Source organism: Suncus etruscus, chromosome 1, assembly GCF_024139225.1.
Source record: "Suncus etruscus isolate mSunEtr1 chromosome 1, mSunEtr1.pri.cur, whole genome shotgun sequence".
NCBI classification, from domain to species: domain Eukaryota; kingdom Metazoa; phylum Chordata; class Mammalia; order Eulipotyphla; family Soricidae; genus Suncus; species Suncus etruscus.
Genome location: NC_064848.1, coordinates 149,408,623 through 149,429,712, shown reverse-complemented (window position 1 = coordinate 149,429,712; position 21,090 = coordinate 149,408,623). Strand labels below are relative to the sequence as shown.

Sequence of the window (21,090 nt, the reverse complement as noted above, 5' to 3'; positions counted from 1 at the left end):
CAAATCTGGGTCAGCAGCATGCAAGGCAAGCACCTTACCCACTGTATTATCTCTCTGGCCTTTCTATACAACTATTTTTAAAGGGGATTTTGGGACCATAACTGGCAGTGCAGTGTTCAGGGGTTACTCCAGGCTCTGCACTAAGGAATTACTATTCTCTCTCTCTCTCTCTCTCTCTCTCTCTCTCTCTCTCTCTCTCTCTCTCTCTCTCTCTCTCTGTCTCCCTCCTTCCCTTTCCCTTCCTCTCTCCCTCCCTTCCTCTCTACCTCAGTCTCCCCCCTTTTCTGTTTTTCTTTCTTTTCTCTCTCCTCTCTCTCTCTTTTTAGTTTTTGGGCCACACAGGACCGTGCTCAGGAGTTACTCCTAACTTTGTGCTCAAAAATTGCTCCTGGCATGCTATGGGGACCATATGAGTTGCCAGGAATCAAACCCAGGTCCTCTGGGATCGGCTGCTTGCAAGGCAAAGACACTACTGCTATGCTTTCTCTTTTTTCCCCTCTTTCTCTCATGTCTTTCCCCTCTCCCTCTCTCAAAAACAAAAAAGGAATTACTACTGGCAATGCTTGGGGAACCTATAGGATGCTGGGGAGTGAACCTGTTTTAGCATGTGCAAGGCAAAAGCCCTAAGTGCTATACTACAGCTCCAGCCTGTAAAACATCATTTTTTGTTTTTTTTTTCATTTTAGGGCCACATCTGGGAGTGTTCAAGATTTACTCTTAATTATTCTTCTTTTCTTCTTCTTCTTCTTCTTCTTCTTCTTCTTCTTCTTCTTCTTCTTCTTCTTCTTCTTCTTCTTCTTCTTCTTCTTCTTCCTCTTCTTCTTCTTCCTCTTCTTCTTCTTCTTCTTCTTCTCCTCCTCCTCCTCCTCTTCTTCTTCTCCTCCTCCTCCTCCTCTTCTTCTTCTTTTCTTCTTCCTTTTTCTTCTTTTTCTCTTCTTCTTTCTTCTTCTTCTTCTTCCTCCTCCTCCTCCTTCTTCTTCTTCTTCGTTTTTGGGTCACACCTGGCAGCGCTCAGGAGTTACTCCTAGCTCTCTGCTCAGAAATCGCTCCTGGCAGGCTTGGGGGACCATATGGGATGCCAGGATTCGAACCAACGACCTTCTGCATGAAAGGCAAACGCCTTACCTCCATGCTATCTCTCCAGCCCCATTTACTCTTAATTCTGTATTCAAGGATTACTACTGGCTCAGAGGACCATATGGGGTGCTGGGACTCAAACCCAAGCCAGCACATGCAAGGCAAGTGTCCCACCCGTTGGCCCCTATACAACTATTCTTTCATAGTTGGGTTGGTATTTGAGATCTAGAGACTGTAGGCAACATCCTCACCTTTGATATAAACACCTGCATACAACCAGAGATTGAACAGACAGCAGGTAAAGTGCTTGCCTTGCATGTAATCAACATACAAACTATCTCAGTACTAAATATGGTTTTCCAAGCCCCTCCAGGAGTGACTGACCGATGAGCAGAATCAGGAGTAAGCCTAGAGGATAGCAGATGTGACAACCCTCCCCAAACCCCCCCAAAAATACATACAAAATATATAATATATATAAAATATATAATGATATATATAATATATAATAACATACTCAAAGAGAATTTATAATTTTGGGATAACTCTTAATTCTAGGCCAATGAAAGATAAACGCTTTTACTTTATTTGTAACTAATTTTATTCTAAAACAGTTATATTTTTCCTTTTGGTTAGTTTTTGGTTTTTAGGTCAGACCTGGCCCTGGCTGTGTTCAGGGCTTACTCCTTATTCCTTACTCCTTACTGCTCTATGTGCAGAAATCATTCCTGGTGAAACAGGGGGTACCAATGGGGTCTGGGGATTGAACCTGGCTCAGCCACATGCAAGGCAAGCACCCTACCCAATGTACTATTGTTCTGGCCTTATTCTAGAACAGTTTTAATTTTATAAAAAAAAAAGATAGTATTTATTTTAAAAAGAGATAGAAATGACGTATTTCCATATGCATGTAATCAAGTTTCTCCTACTTGTCGAATGACATGTTCTATATTCATCACAATGAACTCCAGTGCTGAAATCATCATGTACTGAATCCCATGGTTGATTTCCAGGGGCCAACTTTGAACCTGATGGCTTTTGGAGCGTCCCCTCCCGGATACCATGTCCCATTGAATTGTAAGGTTTCCTTTGAGTCCTCTTGGCCATGACTTTCTTGGCTGTATTGTGGTGTATTTATTGATCAATGCCCCACTATTGAACTTACCTGGTGTTTTTATTTTGGTTAGACAGATGTAAAAGTGGAACTTTCTGTAAAGAGACACTTCTTCTCCCATGGTCGTTATCAACTGTTTTCTACTTCCAGACTGTCTACTCACAGGAACATTTCTCATTAGATAAGGGATGTGGTCATAGAGCCAGCCATGAAGGACTCTGTGTATGTATGTATGCATATATGTAGATGGATAGAATATATATGTACAAACATATAACAATTTTATTTATTTTGTACTTTGGGCCACATCCTACTGTGTTCAGGGATAACCTCTGGAGTGTTCAGAGGACCATAATGGGTTTCTGGGCTTGAACCAGGGTCAACTGTGTATAAGGTAAATGCACTACTTCCTACCCTCTGTATTATTGCTCTGTCCCTGAGAGAATTTTAAAATGTGCCCTCCATTTCCTGTGAGTAGGATCCTCTTTTTCATAACACAGTTGGGATATAAAGCTTAATGGAATGAAGGTCAGGGAGGCAGCTCAAGAGTATGGCACTTGTCTTCATATGAGGCTCTGAAAATGACCCCTGGAACCACCAAAAGAAAAAAGAAGTGCTTAACAATGTGATAGTTACATGTACTCTAATTTCTGAAAGATAGATGAAACTCTAGAAATAATATAAAAAGAAAATTCACTAGATCAGAGAGCTTTTCGGAATAGGAAATCATCAACTATGCAAAAACATTCGTTAGACTTTGGGACAAATTCAAGAAAAACATTATTTAATAAAACTTTATTGTTATTTTTTTTTTAAGGTTTTAGCCCCAAGGATACTCAGGGGTTACTCTCAGTTTTGTTTGCTAACCAGATTGTTCAAAGGATCATGTTTCGGGAAAGATCAAACCTGGGCCTCCTGTATGCAAAGTATATATTCCAAATCTTTGTGCTAATTCTCTGCCCCTCTCCCAATATTATTTTAAAAATTGCTATGGGAACCAGGGAGCCTCAAAGGGCTGGAAGACATGGTTGGTGTGTGTGAAACCCGGGCTTGATTCCTAAATACTGTTGGGTGTACTCATTTTCTCTACCAAAAAACTAAAACACTTCCTATAAAAAAAAGTTCAAAACTTTCAGAACAAGGGGCCGGAATAATAGCACAGTATGTATGGTTTGATCTCAGGTACCCCAAATAGTCCCCTGAACCCACTAGGAGTAATCCCTGAGCTGAGAGACAGAAGCAAGCTCTGAACACTGTCAGGTTGGCCCCAAAACAAAAGGACAAAATAATTGAAATATAATGAACACATATATACATTATTACCTAATTTCAAAAATTGTTAATATATATTATTTTATTAGCTTCATTTATCTCTTTTTTATTCTTTTGCTGACTCAAAGCAATAGTTGACAGAATAAAGCTTCACATTTTATTTATTTATTTTTTAAACTATTGATTGGTTTCTGGGCCACACCTAGCAGTGTTCAGGAGTTACTCCTGGCTCTGCACTCAGAAATGCCCCTGGCAGGCTGGGAGACCATATGGGATGCCAGGAATCAAACTGGGTTCCTCTCTGGTTGGCCGCATGCAAGGCAAACCCCCTACCACTGTGCCATATTTTCAGCCCTAAAGCCTCACGTTTTAAAACATCAGCACGTGTCTCTTGAAAGTAAGAATATTGATCTACAAGGCCACGCTAATATATGACATCAAAGAAAATAAAAGATTGGATTAATCTATCATCTACATTACATTTAAATGCCCATTTCTCCCCCAAACTATCTTTTACACTGGTGTTTTGTAATTAGGATCAAGGTTCATGAATTATATTTGTTTATTAATTAACAGACTTTTAATCTCGAACAATATCTTTCCCTGTCCTTAATATCAAAGTTTTTTAATGACAACTGTTTAAAAGTAATGAAGGCAGTTGTCTTGTGGAATATTTCACATTTTGGATAGCTCTTATTCCCTGTGGTATCAGGCAACTCAATGCTCTATCTCCTGAATTGCCTATAAATTGCTGGTTAGGGCGAAAAGGTTTAATCACATTCAGATTAAACAATTTTAGAAGAAAACTTGGTAAGTGATGCTGGGAACTTTATCCTGCATCCCTTGAGAGGTAGATAATGTCAGTTTCCATTTTCAGTTCCTTTTCCTCACTAATATCACAGATCAGCTCTGTCTTCATTTATATTACTTTCTCCTCACTGTTTTATTCTTAGATTTGCACTCTGATTAAATATGTTCATCAAAATGACAGTCCTCTGTTAGCATCTTAAACTAGGACTGTCAGTTTAGAAAATTTTCTCCAGTTCCTGAGCAGAGGGAGGCTAGGCTGATTATCCTGCAAAGCTACAGAATTTTTAAATTTGGGTTCTGCCTTTATTTCTTTTGTTTTTTTTTTGTTTTTTTTTTTTTTTGTTTTTTGGGCCACACCCAGTAACGCTCAGGGGTTACTCCTGGCTATGTGCTCAGAAGTTGCTCCTGGCTTGGGGGACCATATGGGACACCGGGGGATCGAACCGCGGTCCGTCCAAGGTTAGCGCAGGCAAGGCAGGCACCTTACCTTTAGCGCCACCGCCCGGCCCCTCTGCCTTTATTTCTAATATTGCTTTCCCCCCACCCCTCCTATCACCATCATGAAGTACCCCTCTTTAAGATCTGCTCCCACTGGCAATGTTTACCCTGCAGACATCTTCTCTCTGTAGTGCTGTCAAATGAAAATGTCTATTTTTTTCACCATGACTAAAAGCAGACTGTGCCTGTTTCATGATGAGGCTATTGCGAGGGTCAAGTGGTAGAAAAGTATTCTCCAAGATGAAATTTTAGTATCATCTAAAGCAGGAAGGGAGATGCAGTTTTCCCTATGTTAGCTTGTTCTGTGGAACTTTAGCAGCTATTTTGAAACCAAATAAAAGGACCAAAGAAGATGCTTAGACAAAATTACATAGAATTCAGGTTGCTTTTTGGTTTTGGCAAAAAAACTTGTTCACACTTAGTTCAAGATGGAAGCCTAAATGGAATTTTCCAGAACATTTTTGAGTTGTCTGCAGAAACGGTTGTCACTGGAAAACCTAGTGTATCTGTGTCTTGTTCAGGAACCTTCTGGGGAGAAAGAATCCTATCTCCCCTTACTTTTAAGGAATCACTATCAGTGGGAATTTTACCTATCTTGGCAGGCTGTTGAAGACCACTTGGGAGAGGTTATTTCTGGATATTTCCATTGCTTTGCATAGGACAAATGGTCTGTAGTCATGATCATCAAAGAAATGTCTGTAGTTGCTACTAAATAAATATTCTACAATTTTCCCGTTTTTGTTAAAATGTTTTTGAACTATCTATTCTCCCTCCCTCTAATTGTGGATAATCTTTCAGAAATGGGCTCCTAATATTGTTGTATTTGGGAAAAGAGGAGCAAACATACTCACTAGGAAACCAAAATAAGGTAATGACAAATCAGGAGGAAGGCACAAGAAATAAATATGCCTGTTTCAATGTTCATTATGCAAAAGCATCCCTTACAGTCAGAGGCCTGGGGCTGGTGGGGCTGGGAGGGTTCCAGCAACATTTAGAAAAGACAGAGGGAGTGGAAGCAGGGCAGAGAACAGCAGACAGTCTTGGGAAAGGACAAGTATTGGCCTTAGTAGGAACCAGAGCAGTTTGCAGGAACAATCACTTCTTTTCAGAGGAAGGAAAGTTATAGATAAGTGGAGTGTTACCAATCAACAAAAGAACTGTTTAGAATTGATATGGAAACAAAAAGCTAGAGCAGATATTTTAGAAAGGGGTGTGTGTGTGTGTGTGTGTGTGTGTGTGTTGTGTGTGTGTGTGTGTGTGTGTGTGATTTCCTTTGTTCTTGCCTACCAGTGCTGGCACAAGGTTGTTGGAGTGGTGGTGTTTCTTCTTTTTATTTTTTATTTTAAAGCTAATTTCTTTGTGAAATTCTCAGGAATTTTTGGATAGCACTCTTCTAGACTTCTCTCCAAACTCACTAGGTGCTGTTGGGTTCTCTATTGTTATTAATAAACAAGTACAAAATAATGATTCATAATTATAGCTAATAACTAGCTAGGTGGGTTATTATGTACCTAGAATGGTGACCAGCATTTTGTTATCTCGGTTGATGCACTCAACCCTGTAAGGTAGATTGTTATTATCATCTCCATAAAAATGAGAAAGCCCAACAGTCTGCATGTTGTCACAGGGCTGGTAGATTGTGGAATCTAGTACGTGCTCTTAATTACTAAGCACAGAGCTTGTTACTAAGTGGGCATTACTCAGAACTCCACCTTCATCCTTTTCTTCTCAAGGTCAAATCTTTGTTTTCAGTTTCTTTAACAGATTTTTCTTTTAAAAATTTTTGGCCACATCAATAAATAAAAAAAAAATTTTTTAAAAATAAATAAAAAATCTTTAAAAAATTTTGGCACATCAATAATTCATAAGGCTTACTCCTATCTCTACATTCAGAAATCACTCCTGGCATTGCTCAGGGGATCACATGGGCTGCCAGGGATCAAACTCGGATTGACCCTCATGCAAAGCAAGCACCCTACCCTCTGTGTGATAGCCCTTGTCTCTGGCCCTTGTCATCTTTTTATTCCTTTTTTTTTTTTTTTTTTTTTTTTAGTTTTTCAGGCCACCTGTTTGATGCTCAGGGGTTTCTCCTGGCTAAGCGTTCAGAAATCGCCCCTGGCTTGGGGGGGACCATATGGGACACTGGGGGATTGAACCGTGGTCCTTCCTTGGCTAGCGCTTGCAAGGCAGACACCTTACCTCTAGCGCCACCTCGCTTGCCCCATCTTTTTATTCTTACTTTTTCTTTCCCTTGTGGTGCTGGGGGTGAAACCCAGGGCCTCAGATCTTTCTAATGAACTATACTTTCTATGAGAGACTCATAGGAGTAGAGCAGGCAGAAACTTGGAGAATGTGTGTGAATTTCTCATTGGGATGCAGGATTCCAATGAATGGCACCTGTTTACGTAAGGTGGCGCCTGATGGATGTTTCCAGGTATTACTTTTCACTTGGGCTTATTTGGAGTAACATACAGCTGTAGTCATGGCTTAATCCTGGCTCTGTGTTCAGGAATCACTCCTGGTGGGATTTGGGAGACAAGATGGTGAGCTGGGTCAGCTGCACAGAAAGCAAGTACCTTACCAGTTGTGCTATCTCTCTGGCTCACGTCTACCTGTCCTCCTATATAAAGACAAATTCCTTTTGTATTTATTTTTTTGTAAGATATTTTGATACTACATAAATACCCTAATCCTTTTCAAACTTTCAAGTTATATATTTGCTCATGGTTTTCCCCATGAAATTCAGTAGGACTAGAATTCATTATTTATTTTAGGGATGCAAGATATTTTTTTTTTTTTTTTTTTTTTTTTTTTTTTTTTTTGGTTTTTGGGCCACACCCGGTAACGCGCAGGGGTTACTCCTGGCTATGCGCTCAGAAGTCGCTCCTGGCTTGGGGGACCATATGGGACGCCGGGGGATCGAACCGCGGTCCGTCTCCTAGGCTAGCGCAGGTAAGGCAGGCACCTTACCTCCAGCGCCACCGCCCGGCCCCGCAAGATATTTTTAATTGAATTAAATTATTTAGAAAAAGGGGGCCGGGAAGGTGGCGCTAGAGGTAAGGTGTCTGCCTTACAAGCGCTAGCCAAGGAACGGACCGAGGTTCGATCCCCCGGTGTCCCATATGGTCCCCCCAAGCCAGGGGCGATTTCTGAGCACATTGCCAGGAGTAACCCCTGAGCGTCAAATGGGTGTGGCCCAAAAAAACAAAAAACAAAGAAAAAAATATTTAGAAAAAGATGTGAGGGGAAAGAGAGGAATATGTGTTCAAGTGAACACAGGAGTCTCCACAGTTCAAGAAAGAATATGGCTTGAGGATACCCTCCTGGCTCTACACTATTTCTCCAGCCTCCCCCCACTTTTTTGGGCCACAGCCGGTGGGGATTACTACTGGCTCTGCGTTCAAAAATCGCTCCTGGCAGGCTTGGGGAACCATATGAAATGCTGGGAATTTAACCCAGCTCTGTCCTGGGTTGGCGCATGCAAGGCAAACGCCTTACTGCTGTGCTCTCTCTGGCCCCTCCAGCCTCTTTATATATTTATTCTGAAGTTTAATTATGTCCTCATTTTGGCCAGTAGGATATAAATTGACCTGTGCCTTTTTGGGGGGTGGGACACAGTTGGCAGTGTTCTGGGATTACTCCTGGTCTGCACTCAGTAATCACTCCTGGTGGGCTTGGTGGACCATATGGGATCCTGGGGATCAAACCAGTTAGGTTGTGTGTAAGACAAATGCCCTACCCACTATACTATCATTCTGTCCCCCTGACCTGTACTGTGTGTGTGTGTGTGTGTGTGTGTGTGTGTCAGAGCTTTCTTATTGAACTGAACTATGCCACTATCAAGATAAAATGTTTGTTTTTGTTGTTTTCTTTAAGTTCTAGGGATTGAATCCAGAGCCGCATCATACAAACATACTCTCTACCACTGACTTATCCACCTCCCCAGCCCCTGGCATGGACCCATTTGACATGTCCCAGCGTTCTATGAGCAGCCTTGTTTTCTGGCGCAATTAACAGCTCTGGGCTCATCCTCTACTTCCCTTTGCCAGTCCTGCAAGCAACCAATTGCCACGAAAATGAAATGAAGAGGAGATACGTTTCCGAAATCAAGACCTAGGTTAGATGTTTTCATGGCTTGTCAGTGTTGCTACTGCAGACTCTCTCGGGTGGAGGCTATGTAGGCACTGACACTCCTAGATTATTTCCAGATTCCCAGACACAGAAATAAACGCGTACCTCCATTTCTGGCCCACCACCCAAAGGTTCGTTCATTCTACTTCCTTCCATATCTGTAACTCGGGTTCTCCTTTACCTAAACATACTCATTGGCTGAGTTCTTCTTTTGTCGTTTTTTGTTTTTGGGCCACACCCGGTGGTGCTCAGGGGTTACTCCTGGCTCTGTGCTCAGAAATTGCTCCTGGCAGGCTTGGGGGACCATGAGATGCCAGGAAGCAAACCCAGATCCATCCTGAGTCAGTTGCGGACAAGGAAAACTCCCTACCCCTGTACTATCTCTCCACTCTGAGTTCTTTTCGTTGCCCTCTCTGCATTTCAAAGGAGCATCACTAGCAGGGCCTGGAGAAAACTTCACTCAGGCAGCTTCCATGTGAATGTGCTTCTCATCTTGACTCCAGCCTGCCTTCCCAGAATTGCAGCTGGTTTTGTCACACACACTCTACCAGGGGTCTCAAACTTGCGGCCCGAAAACGGCCCTCTGTACAACATTTTGTGGCCCTGCCCTAGAGGAATCTTTTTTTGTTTTGTTTTGTTTTAGTTGTTTGGGTCACCCCCCCCCCAATGTTCAAGGCTTACTACTGACTTTGCACTCAAGGATCACCCCGACTTTGCCTCCTGCGGCCCGCAGGTAAATTAAGTTTGAGACCCCTGCAAGTTACTCTGAAAATAGACAACCGCTTGCACTTGTTAAAAAACCTTCCTGCGGTCTTTAAGGCAAGTGCGATTACCCTGCAGTCTCCTTTGGACCACACCCGGTGACGCTCAGGGATTACTCCTGGCTCAGAAATCACTCTTCCTGGCTTGCAGGACCATACCGGACACCGGGGGAACCAAACCACGCTCAATCCCAGGTCAGTTGCGTGCAAGGCAAGCTGCAAGACAATCGCCCTACCTACCGCTGCGCCAGAGCTCAGGTCCCAGTTTTTTTTTTTTTCTTCTTCAAGCAAGTCAGAAATGTTCAGAACTCGCTCATTTTGTGGGCCACTGTTTCCAGGAGTTTCTTGTGTTGTGAACTATGCTTCTGAAGGAGAGAAGGAAAGTTTAGCTCCAGTTCTCATGTGGGAGACTAGGCTGAGAGAGGTTGGGTCCCTAACTTTATTAGGTTAGAACAGACTAGGGATCCTCTTTCTGCCTGGGGGCAAGTTACAATTAGGCAGGGATGTGGGGGTTCCTCTCGGATAAACTCAGTCACAATCCTACGGGGTGGTTAGTCTTTTATTTGTGGATCCCAAAGCAATCTTTAGGATCTTTGCATTTTTATATTATAGCAAGTTTTTATTTTAGGATTCCAAAGTTATCTTCATTCTAGGATCTTTGATTTTTTATAATATAGCAATTTTTTAATAGGATCACAAAGCAATCTTCCTTTTATTTATTTTTTTTTGGGGGGGGGGTCACTCCCGGCAGTGCTCAGGGATTACTCTATGCTCAGAAATCGCTCCTGGCAGGCTCGGGGGACCATATGGGATGCCAGAATTCGAACCAATGATCTTCTGCATGCAAGGCAAATGCTCTACCTCCATGCTATCTCTCCCGCCCCGCAATCTTTCTTCAGTCAACGTAAGTTAGCTGATTGTGGTCTTCAGTTTTTATCTTAAACATTCAGTACAGGGACTGGCGTTAGTCCTATATAGTACAGTGAGATGGGCATTGCCTGACATGCCACTGACCCAGCAGGTTCTATCTCCAGCACCACGTACAGTCCCAGGAGTGGAGCCCCACCAGGAGTGATCCCTGAGTGCAGAGGCAAGAGTGAGCCCTGAAACCCACCGGTGTGAACCCCAAACCCAAACAGCAAAACCATCAAACAAAAATCCACCTTAATTTATCATAAATAAAATTCGATAAATTTCTACACCACCCCACTAAAATAATAACTAAAAAGAATAAATACACATCCCCTTATCTAAGTTTACAAAAGAAAACCCAAACAAACAAGACAACACATTAAAAACCAGCTTGCCAGACTCATGCATCAGCTATTTCTGGACGACCCGAGCCAGATAATAGTAAATTATCTCGCTCTGGAGCATCCCCAAGTCCTCCTCCCTCGGCCTCGCCCTTCCCTCTCTTATCTTGCAAAGTTGCAACCGTGCGTGGTGCTGGACAAACACGCGGGCGGGGTGTGTGTGGTCCAGATCGGGATGCAATTCGGTGGGACGAGCCCCACCGGTTAAAGACCTACACATCGCTTCCCCGAACCCCGGCACCCCGACCCTCGAGGCTCCAACTTCCTCGGCTCCCACGCGCGGCCCGCCCGAGCCCAGACCGCGGCGAGCGCCTCGGCTCCAGGGCGTAGGAACTTGCCGGCCTCGGCCTCGGCCTCAGCGTCGGCGTCGGCCTCTGCCCGGGACGCAGCCAAGTCGGCGCTGGGCTCGCGCGCGCCGCCGCCGCCAGAGCCGCGCTGTGTCCTCAGAAAGCCTCGGCTTGGCCCGGCCCGGCCCGACCCGGCTCGGCTCAGCCCGGCGGCCCGTGGGTGCCCTTCAGCCGCCGCCGCTAGAGCCGAGAGCCGAGAGCCCAGCGCGGCCCCGACCGGGCTCCGGAAACAGCCGAAGTTAGACTTCGGCGTTGTGTGCGCGCGCCCGAGCCGGGCTCCGGAAACAGCCGAAGTGACACCTCGGCGTTGTGTTCCCCGGAGCCGAACGCCGGAAATAGCCGAAGTGCGAAGTCAGCGCCGCGCGCGTGCCCGAACCGGGCGGCGGAAACAGCCGAAGTGAGACCTCGGAGTCGTGCGCGCGCCGCCGCTCCTCACCCCCCCACCCTGCTCGGCTCGGCTCGGCTCGGCTCGGCCCGGCTCCCGCGCGCACGCGCACTGAAGCGCCGCCGACACCGCCGCCGCCGCCGCAGCCGCCGCCGCTGTTTCTCCGGCTGCTGCGGGAGGCGGCGCTGGCTGGCAGGCGGGCGGGCGGGCGTCCGCGCTCGCTCCAGTGGGCGAGCGGAGCCAGCGAGCGAGCGAGCGAGCGAGGGAGCGAGCGTGAGTGCGTTTTAAAGATGGCCGGAGCGGCGGCGGCGGCGGCGGTGGCGGTGGCCGCGGGCGCAGCAGCCGGGGCCGCCGCGGCAGCCGCGTCGCTGGCGGGGGCCCCGGGCCGGGCCTCGGCGGCCCCGCCGCCCCCGCCGGTGTACTGCGTGTGCCGGCAGCCGTACGACGTGAGCCGCTTCATGATCGAGTGCGACGCGTGCAAGGACTGGTTCCACGGCAGGTACGCGCGGACAGCCACAAGCCCGGCGGAGCCCGGCCGAGCCGCCTCGGAGCGCAGCGCGGGGTCCCGCACACGCACTCGCCGGCACAGCCCGGGCGGCCGGCGCCGCGGGGCCCTCCCGGAGGGCTCCCCGGGCGCCGGCCGGGACGGGCCGAGCGGAGCGGCTGGAGGGAGGGCGAGAGGGAGGGAGCCGGAGTGAGTGGCCGCGACCCACGGGAACAAAGGGGCGCCGGGGAGAAGTTGGCACGGGCACCCCGGGACGAGGGGACGCGGGGACCAGGCCGGGCCGATCGGGCCGCTGCCTGCCCGCCCTGCCCGCCCGCCCCGGCTCCGTCCACCCGCCTGTCCAGTCCGGGGGCTTCGGGCCCCGCGCCCCGGTCACCCCCAGGTGCCCCCCGGGCCGCGCCAGCTCTTGACGCGCGGCGCCCACCGGCTCTCCCTCCCTCCCGGGATCCCCACTCTCGCCTCGGCGCCCCCAAAGCCCCATCGCGGGGTCCCGTCGCGCCCCCCTCGGCGGGGTCCTGCCCAAACTTCCGCGGCCCGGACGGGACGGGACTCGAGCCCCCCGGCCCCGGCTCCGGAGCAACAGATGCGGCGGCCGCGGGCACTTCCAAAAGGTGCCCAAAGGTGGGAAGTTTGGGTGTACCCTCTCCAAGCGGGGCGGCAGGTCTGCGTGCCAGGGGCGGCGGGGATCGAGGCTGCTGGGGACCCCCCGCCCCTCAAGCTCGCCCCTCGGTGGAAAGTTTTACGAAAGAGCCGGGCCGGGACGGGACGGGGGCGTCTGGCACCCCAGGGCGCACGGGGCGCGCGCAGGGAGCGCACGGGCGGCGGCGCTGGGGTTGGGGTCGGTGCCGCCGCCTCCTGCCCAGCTTCGGCCGCTTTGACGTTTTGCGCGAGCCGGGGCCGCCTCCTCTCCTCCTCCTCCTCCTCCTCCTTCGCGTGTGTTTTGTCATCCAAGTCCGAGCCCGGCTCCCCAAGGGCGGCGCCACCGCCACCGCCTCCGCCACCGCCAGCCACCGGCGCGGACGCGGGCGTGGGAGGGACTCGCCTCCGCCGGGCATTTAAACAAAGAAACTAGTTGGGCTCCGGCTCCCCAAGTCCTTATTTGGGGCTGCTGGCCCGAGCCTCCGGGCCCCTTTTCGGCCCAAGGAGGTGACCCTGGTCCTCCTTCTCCTCCTCCTCCTTCCCCTGGTCTCCTTGGGTAGGGTGGGGTGGGTAAGGGGGACCCGGGCGCGAGCACCGCCGCGATCTGGGGACTGTGATTCTAGGAAGTGTCCTTTGATTGACAGCAGGACATTTAAATACAGCCTCCGCCGTGCTCCCCTCCCTCCCCAATTTTTTCGCGACCAGGCCAGATGTCTTGGTCTCCCTCTACTGGCCCTGGGAGAGAAGAGGCCTGCCTGCCTGCCTGCCTGCCTGCCTGCCTGCCTGCCTGCCTGCCTGGCAGCCCCAGCTGCACCGTCCTGGGGGTGCAGAGTGCAGGGGACTCTTGGTTTAATTAAATTTTGAGCAGTTTTTTTTTTTTTAATTCGGGATGGCCAGTGTGGACCGCAGAGGACAGAACCCCACCGACTCTTACACTGACACTGGACAGTGACATGAGCCAGTTTTCTGGTCTAGACTTTTGGGGACTGTTGCAATCACCTCCCCCCCCCCCTATCATTAAAGGGTGAATGATACAGAGTTCTTGTTTATTACTCCCAGCAGATGCCTTTTTATTTTTCTTCTTTCTTCTTTTTCTTCTGGTGCTTCTGAGTTCATAGAAAAGTGACGATTGGAGGCACCAAGTCTTGCCACTTTTAGGTCCGCGGCCTTCGTTCCCATGACGCACACTAGGCAGTCGGAAGAAAGATTATCCAGCAATCTAGGTTAGGTATAGAATCAAACAGGACTGTTGGTGGTTATGTAAACACTGGTTTCAAAGGACTATTTTCGTTGCAGTTTGGAAGCGTGTTCCTGTTGTGCAAGGTGGAGATTTGATAGATGCCTAAGTTGAAGGCTGGGACTTTTTTTTCCCTTAATGTAGGGAACATGAGACTATCATCAGGAAGAACTGGATGCAATTTGTTGTGGATTTTAGAGCTCATTTAAGTGTCCACTTACGTGAAAGACCAAAGCAGAAATTTGGGTGACTTCATAGTTGTGACAGTGACTGAAATGTTTTCTTGAACCCCGAGTTTTATGACCAGCAGTTCTTGTTCATTTAAGATGGTTCAGATCTCGGGGCTGGAGAGATAGCATGGAGGTAAAGCGTTTGCCTTTCATGCAGGTCGTCATCGGTTCTAATCCCAGTGTCCCATATGGTCCCCCGTGCCTGCCAGGAGCAATTTCTGGAGCCAGGAGTAACTCCTGAGCACTGCCGGGTGTGACCCAAAAACCACACACACACACACACACACACACACAAAGATGGTTCAGATCTCAAAAGTTAGAAAAATCAGTAATGATGGCCTACTATGCAAAAAAAAAAAAAAGCCTTATTGTAAAGCTAACTGCATTTTTTTTTTGGAGATTGGCTTCTGGCTGAACTCATTCACATATGTGAGAGGCCTACATTCTTCCACTATTTCCTTGCAGAGTTAAGTTGTGATGTGTCAGTGTTGGGGGCATCTTAACATTTTCCTGCATCACTATTTACTCTAATGTTTATCCTGAAATGTCATCTTTTAACTTAAAAGCAATATTGTATATACTACAACAGCAGAATGTTGCTCATGTGTTGCTGTATTTTTTGTACCACAAGGTGCACTCACCACCGCCCCCCAAATGCGTCTTATGGAGTGCTGAGTGCTGGGGAGGAGTGCATCTAAAAACTGTGTGCATCTTATGGTCAGGTGCATCTTATAGAGAAAAATACGGTAATTGTGTGACATATTAATTATATTAATAAATGACACTTGGGCCTGAGATCTAGTACAGTTCTAGTATTTGCATGCACCCAACTTGGGTTCAATCCCCAGTACCATATGTGGTTTCCTCAGCACTGCCAGTAATGATCTTTGGGAACATTGCTATGTACTGGCATAGCTGGATATGGCTAAAAAATCAACTGAAATACTGCTTGATTATATGATGATTGTCCCTATAGTTTTTTTTTTTTTTGGCCATATTTGGCAGTGCTCAGGGGTTGCTCCTGGCTCTGTGCTCAGAAATCGCTCCTATGGGGCCAGAGAGATAGCACAGCGGTAGGGCGTTTGCCTTGCATGCAGAAAGACGGTGGTTCAAATCCCGGCATCCCATATGGTCCCCCGAGCCTGCTGGGGGTGATTTCTGAGTATAGAGCCAGGAGTAGCCCCTGAGCGCTGCTGGATGTGACCCACCCCCCCCCCCCAAAAAAAAAAAAAGAAATCGCTCTAAGCAGGCTCCAGGGACCATATGGGAAGCCAGGAATGAACCTGGGTCTGTCTGGAGTCAGCTGTGTGCAAGGCAAATGCCCTACTGCTGTACTATCGCTCTGGCCCCTGTCCTTAAAGTTTTAGGGGTGTCTTGTATCCCAGTGCTTCTTACTTATGCTTGAGCCATTGAGGAACAGGCTGAAGCAAAGCAGAGAATCCCCTTTACCTGGACAGTTCTTGATACTTTTATTTCTTTAAGAATTAAACTTTAAGGGGTCGGAGCAATAGCACAGCGGTAGGTAGGGTGCTTGCCTTGCACACAGCCCACCCAGGACAGACCCGGATTCAACCCACATCCCATATGGTCTCCCAAGCCTGTCAGGAGCAATTTCTGAGCACAGAGCCAGGAGTAACCCCTGAGCGCCTCTGGGTGTGGCCCAAAAATTAAAAAAAAAAAAAGAATTTAAATTTTAACTTATCTTGTCTTATTTGGGGTGCCCACATCTGGTGGTGCTCAATGATCCTGATTCCATGGTCAGGGGTTGTTCCTGACACTGCTCAGAGTACAATATGATGCCAGGGATCAAACCTCAACTTCCTGCATGCGAAGCTCCAGCTCTTTGAAGTCTGTTTCTGATCCTCATGTAGGATTTTTTTTGGGAGGTGGGTGAGGTGGAAACCACACTCCAGAGTACTCAGGCTTACTTCTGGCTCTGTACTCTGGGAACACTCCTGTCCTGGTAGGCTCTAGCAGGGGTCTTCAAACTACGGCCCGCGGGCCACATATTGTATTTGTTCCCGTTTTGTTTCTTCACTTCAAAATAAGATATATGCAGTGTGCATAGGAATTTGTTCATACTTTTTATTTTCACTATAGTCTGGTTCTTCAACGGTCTGAGGGACAGTGAACTGGCCCCGTTTAAAATGTTTGAGGACCACTGCTCTAGGGGATCATGGGGTGCCAGGGATTGAATTCTGGTTGGCAAACTAAGCACTCTATCCACTGTACTATCACTTCAGCTCCTAAATAAAATCCTCAGAGTCAAGGAATTATTAGTATAAATGTGGTATTATGCAGCCTGGAACTAGGAGAAGTTTCTACCCAGGTTTATCCTGCTAGGGATAGAAACCCTTTCTTGGTCCTCTTCATTCAGGCAGTCAGGCTGAGAGAAGCAGCTTCCTTTAAGCATCAAGGTTGGCAGCTGTTTTTTGTTTGTTTTCTGTTTTTTTGTTTTTTTGGGTCACACCCGGCAGCACTCAGGGGTTACTCCTGGCTCTACACTCAGAAATTGCTCCTGGCAAGCTCAGGGGATGATATGGGATGCTGGGATTTGAACCACCATCCTTCTGCACCTTACTTCCATGCTATCTCTCCGGCCTCAGTTGGCAGCTGTTGACCCTGGAAGGCATTATGGTATTTGGGTATCTACATCCATTGTCCTGGTGGCTGCTTTGTAGGAGTGGGGAAGAGACAGGGTGGGGTAGAACTCTTGTCCTGGGGTTCAGTGTATAATCCCACACCTTTGGGCTTTCCAGGACTTCTTAGGAAATTTCCCTAAGAAATTAGAGATGAGAGTTCTGCGCTGTTTGCTGAGGAGTTCCACTGCGAATCTCCAGGCTTATGCTGCTTTCCCCTAGTACTCCCCTCATCCCCTACAGAACTACAGAACAGTAGTTACCCTGAGTAAATGCCAGCATAGTGCCTTTTGTCTCCTTACTAGCATATAAGCAACTGTGTTTGTTAATAAGTCTTTTTAATCAAATTAGTTTTTGTTTGTTTTTGGGTCACACTCAGTTGTGCTCAGGGCTTATTTCTGGCTCAGGAATCACTTTTGGTAGGAAAGGTGACCATATGGGATAAAGGGGATGGAATCCTGGTTGGCATGCAAGGTGAGAACCCTACTGACTACTCTCTGCTCCAGCCCCAATCCCATGTACCTTTATTTGGGGAGGTGGGGGGGGAGTTTGGGAGGGCCACACCCAGCGGCGCTCAGGGGTTACTCCTGGCTCTGTGCCCAGAAAGAAATTGGTCCTGGCAGGCCCGGGGACCATATGGGATGCTGGGAATTGAATCTGGGTCCGTCCCAGGTTGGCCGCATGCAAGGCAAATGCTGTACTGCTGTGCTATCGCTCCGGCTCCCATGTACCTTTTAAGAGCAGAGCTGGAATTCTTTTTATGCACCTGACGTTACCTAACTTCTTTGGTATCTTGAATGCTCTTTAAAAACTTTTCAGGGACTGCAGTAATGTTTACTTTCACAGAAGTCCAGAACATTTTAGTCATTCCCCTCTTGGTAGCTACTTAACTTTGTTTAGTACTCTCAGTTTTGTGTTTCTTCATGATGGATGGCTGACATCCATCTAACCAAATTGCTGAATATGTGGTTGGTTTTTAATATATATATCGTAGAATAAGTCAAGTGTGTTAATATACATGTAAAACACTTAAGAAGAGGCCCAGCCCTGTGTAAGTAAGGACCCAGTAAGAAATTTCCTTGAAGTAGAATATTAGTCACAGGGCACAGATATTTTTAGGCTGCATGTGCCTGTTGCCAATTTGCCTCCAGAAAGGTCATTCCAGTTTCTGCTCTTAGAGCAGCAATGCCTTTTTTGTCTATGTCCCCAGCAATATAAGGTATTAACTTCCCTCCTCTTCCTCTCAAAAAGATCCCAGACCAAAAAAAAAATCTTTGAACTGTTCTGTGATTATTTATACCAGGGACATTCCCAAGACTGTTCCCAAAAGCTCTATTTCCTGTGATTCCCAAACAGGACACCCCCCCCCCCCACATGGTACTGGCATCACCAGAGGTTTGTAAAGCTGATATTGCATGCAGCAGCCTGCATGCCCTCCCTTTGCAGATAAAAAGGTGGACTGGAGACTCCAGAGACACCATTGGTGGTGTTGGATCTTCGATGAAGATTCCTACTGGCCTAATGGGGTGTTAGAAGTTAGACAGGTGAGAGGAGGCCCAGGAAGTTTCTGTGATATGGAAATGGAAATGGCCCCTGTCTTGATCTTTGGGGATGGGGGTGTGTCAAGTTACACCTTCTGTTACCCAAAACAAAGATTATCCCTGATTTCTTTGTATCTGTTTGTTTACAACTCAAAACAAAGATCGTCTTATATGTAAACCATAGGCACAGGATAGTCTGAGGTATCTGCTAGTACTCTATCCTTACTGCCCCACCTGGGGGGTGGTCTCTATACTCAAATAAAAACGGAGATTCTGGCAGGCAGCTGGCTCTCTATACAACATAGAAGACTGTCAGACCACATGTTTCATCTTCAGCCTAGTCTGGATTATTTCTTATTTTTTGTTTGTTTTGGGGCCACATCCGGTGATGCTCAGGGGTTACTCCTGTCTCTGCACTCAGAAATCGCTCCTGGCTTGGACCATATGGGACACTAGGGGATCCAACAGCTGTCTGTCCTAGGTTAGCGTGTGCAAGGCAAACACCCTACCGCTTGCGCCACTGCTTTGGCCCCTGGTCTGGATTATTTCATGGGTGACCCTGCATTTTACTCATTCACCTAGGCTTGGAGATACAGCTCGTGGGGTGATTTTACAGGGGTATGCTTGCCCTTGTGAATACAGATGGGAACATTCACTTAGTGTTGGATGTTTTTGAGTTGCCGAGCTGTACCACTCTATCATTAAGTCATATCTTTGGACCCTGAGGTTTTTCTTGTTTTGTTTTGGTTTTGGGTCACACACGGTGGTGCTCAGGGCTCTGCACTCTGCTGGCAGGCTCAGTGGACTATATGGAATGTTGGGATTCGAACCATCATCCATCCTGGTTGGCTGTGCAAGGCAAATGCTCTACTGCTGTGCTATCTTTTTGGCCTCTGAACCCTGAAGATATAAATTTTTTTTTTTATTATCAATTTTCGTTTTTGTTTCTGGGCCACACTGCTGTAGGCAGCAGCTCAGGGGCTCCTTCCATTTCAGTTCTTCAGGGTTGCTGCCGGTGGTGTTGGGAGCAAACAAGGACTTCCTGCACCAAAACCTGCCAACTTTCAGACCATTGAACTTTTATTTCCCCATCCTCAAAGCTTAGTGTTCAAAAAGTACTTCAGTTACTTTTAAGTAATGTTTTTTTGGGGGGGGGGGGTTGGGCCACATCTAGTGGTGCTCAGGGGTTACTCCTGGCTCTGTGTTCAGAAATTGCCCCTGGCAGGCTTGGAGGACCATATGGGATGCTGGGAATCAAACCCAGGTCTTTCCCAGCCACTCTACGATCACTCTGGTACTGTCTTTTAAGTAACTTTTTTTTTTTTGTTTTGGTTTTTGGGTCTCACCCGGCAGTTGCTCAGGAGTTACTCCTGGCTCCATGCTCAGAAGTTGCTCTTAGCAAGCACGGGGGACCATATGGGACGCCGGGATTCAAACCGATGACCTTCTGCATGAGAGGCAAATGCCTTACCTCCATGCTATCTCTCCGGCCCCCTTTTAAGTAACTTTTAAGTTAAAAAAAAAATAAACCTTTCGCAGTTTGACATGGAGTATTTTGTTCTTTGGTTTCTTTCTGTTTTGTTGTTGTTGTTGTTGTTGTTGTTGTTTTTAAATGGGTCACACCTGGCAGTGCTTAGGGTTTACTCCTGTCTCTAAGCTCAGAAATCGCCCCCCGGCAGGGTCCGGGGACCATATGGGATGCTGGGATTTGAACCACTGTTCTTCTGCATGCAAGGCAAATGCCCTACCGCTGTGCTATCTCTCCTGCCCCTGTTCTTTGGTTTCTTGTGCCTGACTTTTTTTGTTTTCTTTTTTTTTTTTAATGGGATGTCAGGGATCAAACCCGAATCTGTCCCGAGTCAGCAGCTTGCAAGGAAAATGCTATCTCTCTGGCCCCTTTCTTTGGTTTCTTGTGCTTGACCTCCCTCCTCCCTCCCTCCCTCCCTCCCTCCCTCCCTCCCTCCCTCCCTCCCTCCCTCCCTCCCTCCCTCCCTCCCTCCCTCCCTCCCTCCCCTCCCACCCTCCCTCCCTCCCTCCTTTCTTTCTTTCTTTCTTTCTTTCTTTCTTTCTTTCTTTCTTTCTTTCTTTCTTTCTTTCTTTCTTTCTTTCTTTCTTTCTTTCTTTCTTTCTTTCTTTCTTTCTTTCTTTCTTTCTTTCTTTCTTTCGTCTGATTTTCACTGGAATTACTTCTTGGGTTTCGTCATTGAGTATTATGTTGATTTTGGCTCTGACTCTGCACTCTCCCAGCGCTGTTCTTGGTGCTAAAAGAAAGCAGCGAGCAAGAAAGCCAGTTTGTGCATTCAGTGGGAGGCATGAACTAATGCATGTGAGAAGACAGTGTCGTAAGCTGGGAAGGAGCTTGAAGAGATGAGACAGGGGGAGGGCCTGGCTGGTCGTCAGGTGCCTTCCTGTGCTGTGATTGATTCGGGAAGGTCCAAAGAAGAGACGTCTCCTCAGAACCTTTTCATTCTGGATTTTGCTCTATGTGGATGTGAGACAAAAGGTTTCACTTCCCATCTGTAAAGTTCATTCTAGCTGCTTCTTGCGTAGCTACCTGGAGGGAGGGAGAAAGGCAGACAGAAGGGCAGTTG

The 21,090-nt window shown here is 47.4% G+C and overlaps 1 protein-coding gene across 1 annotated transcript in view; it reads left to right on the top strand.

Moving 5' to 3' along the window:
* The first annotated feature begins 11,998 nt into the window (after positions 1-11,998).
* The window catches only part of KDM7A (lysine demethylase 7A), an 87,023-nt gene continuing 77,931 nt past the window's right edge, over positions 11,999-21,090 (top strand). The window contains exon 1 of the mRNA XM_049774307.1: positions 11,999-12,207. Coding sequence (XP_049630264.1) covers positions 11,999-12,207 — 209 coding nt within the window. The remainder of the gene's footprint in view (positions 12,208-21,090) is intronic.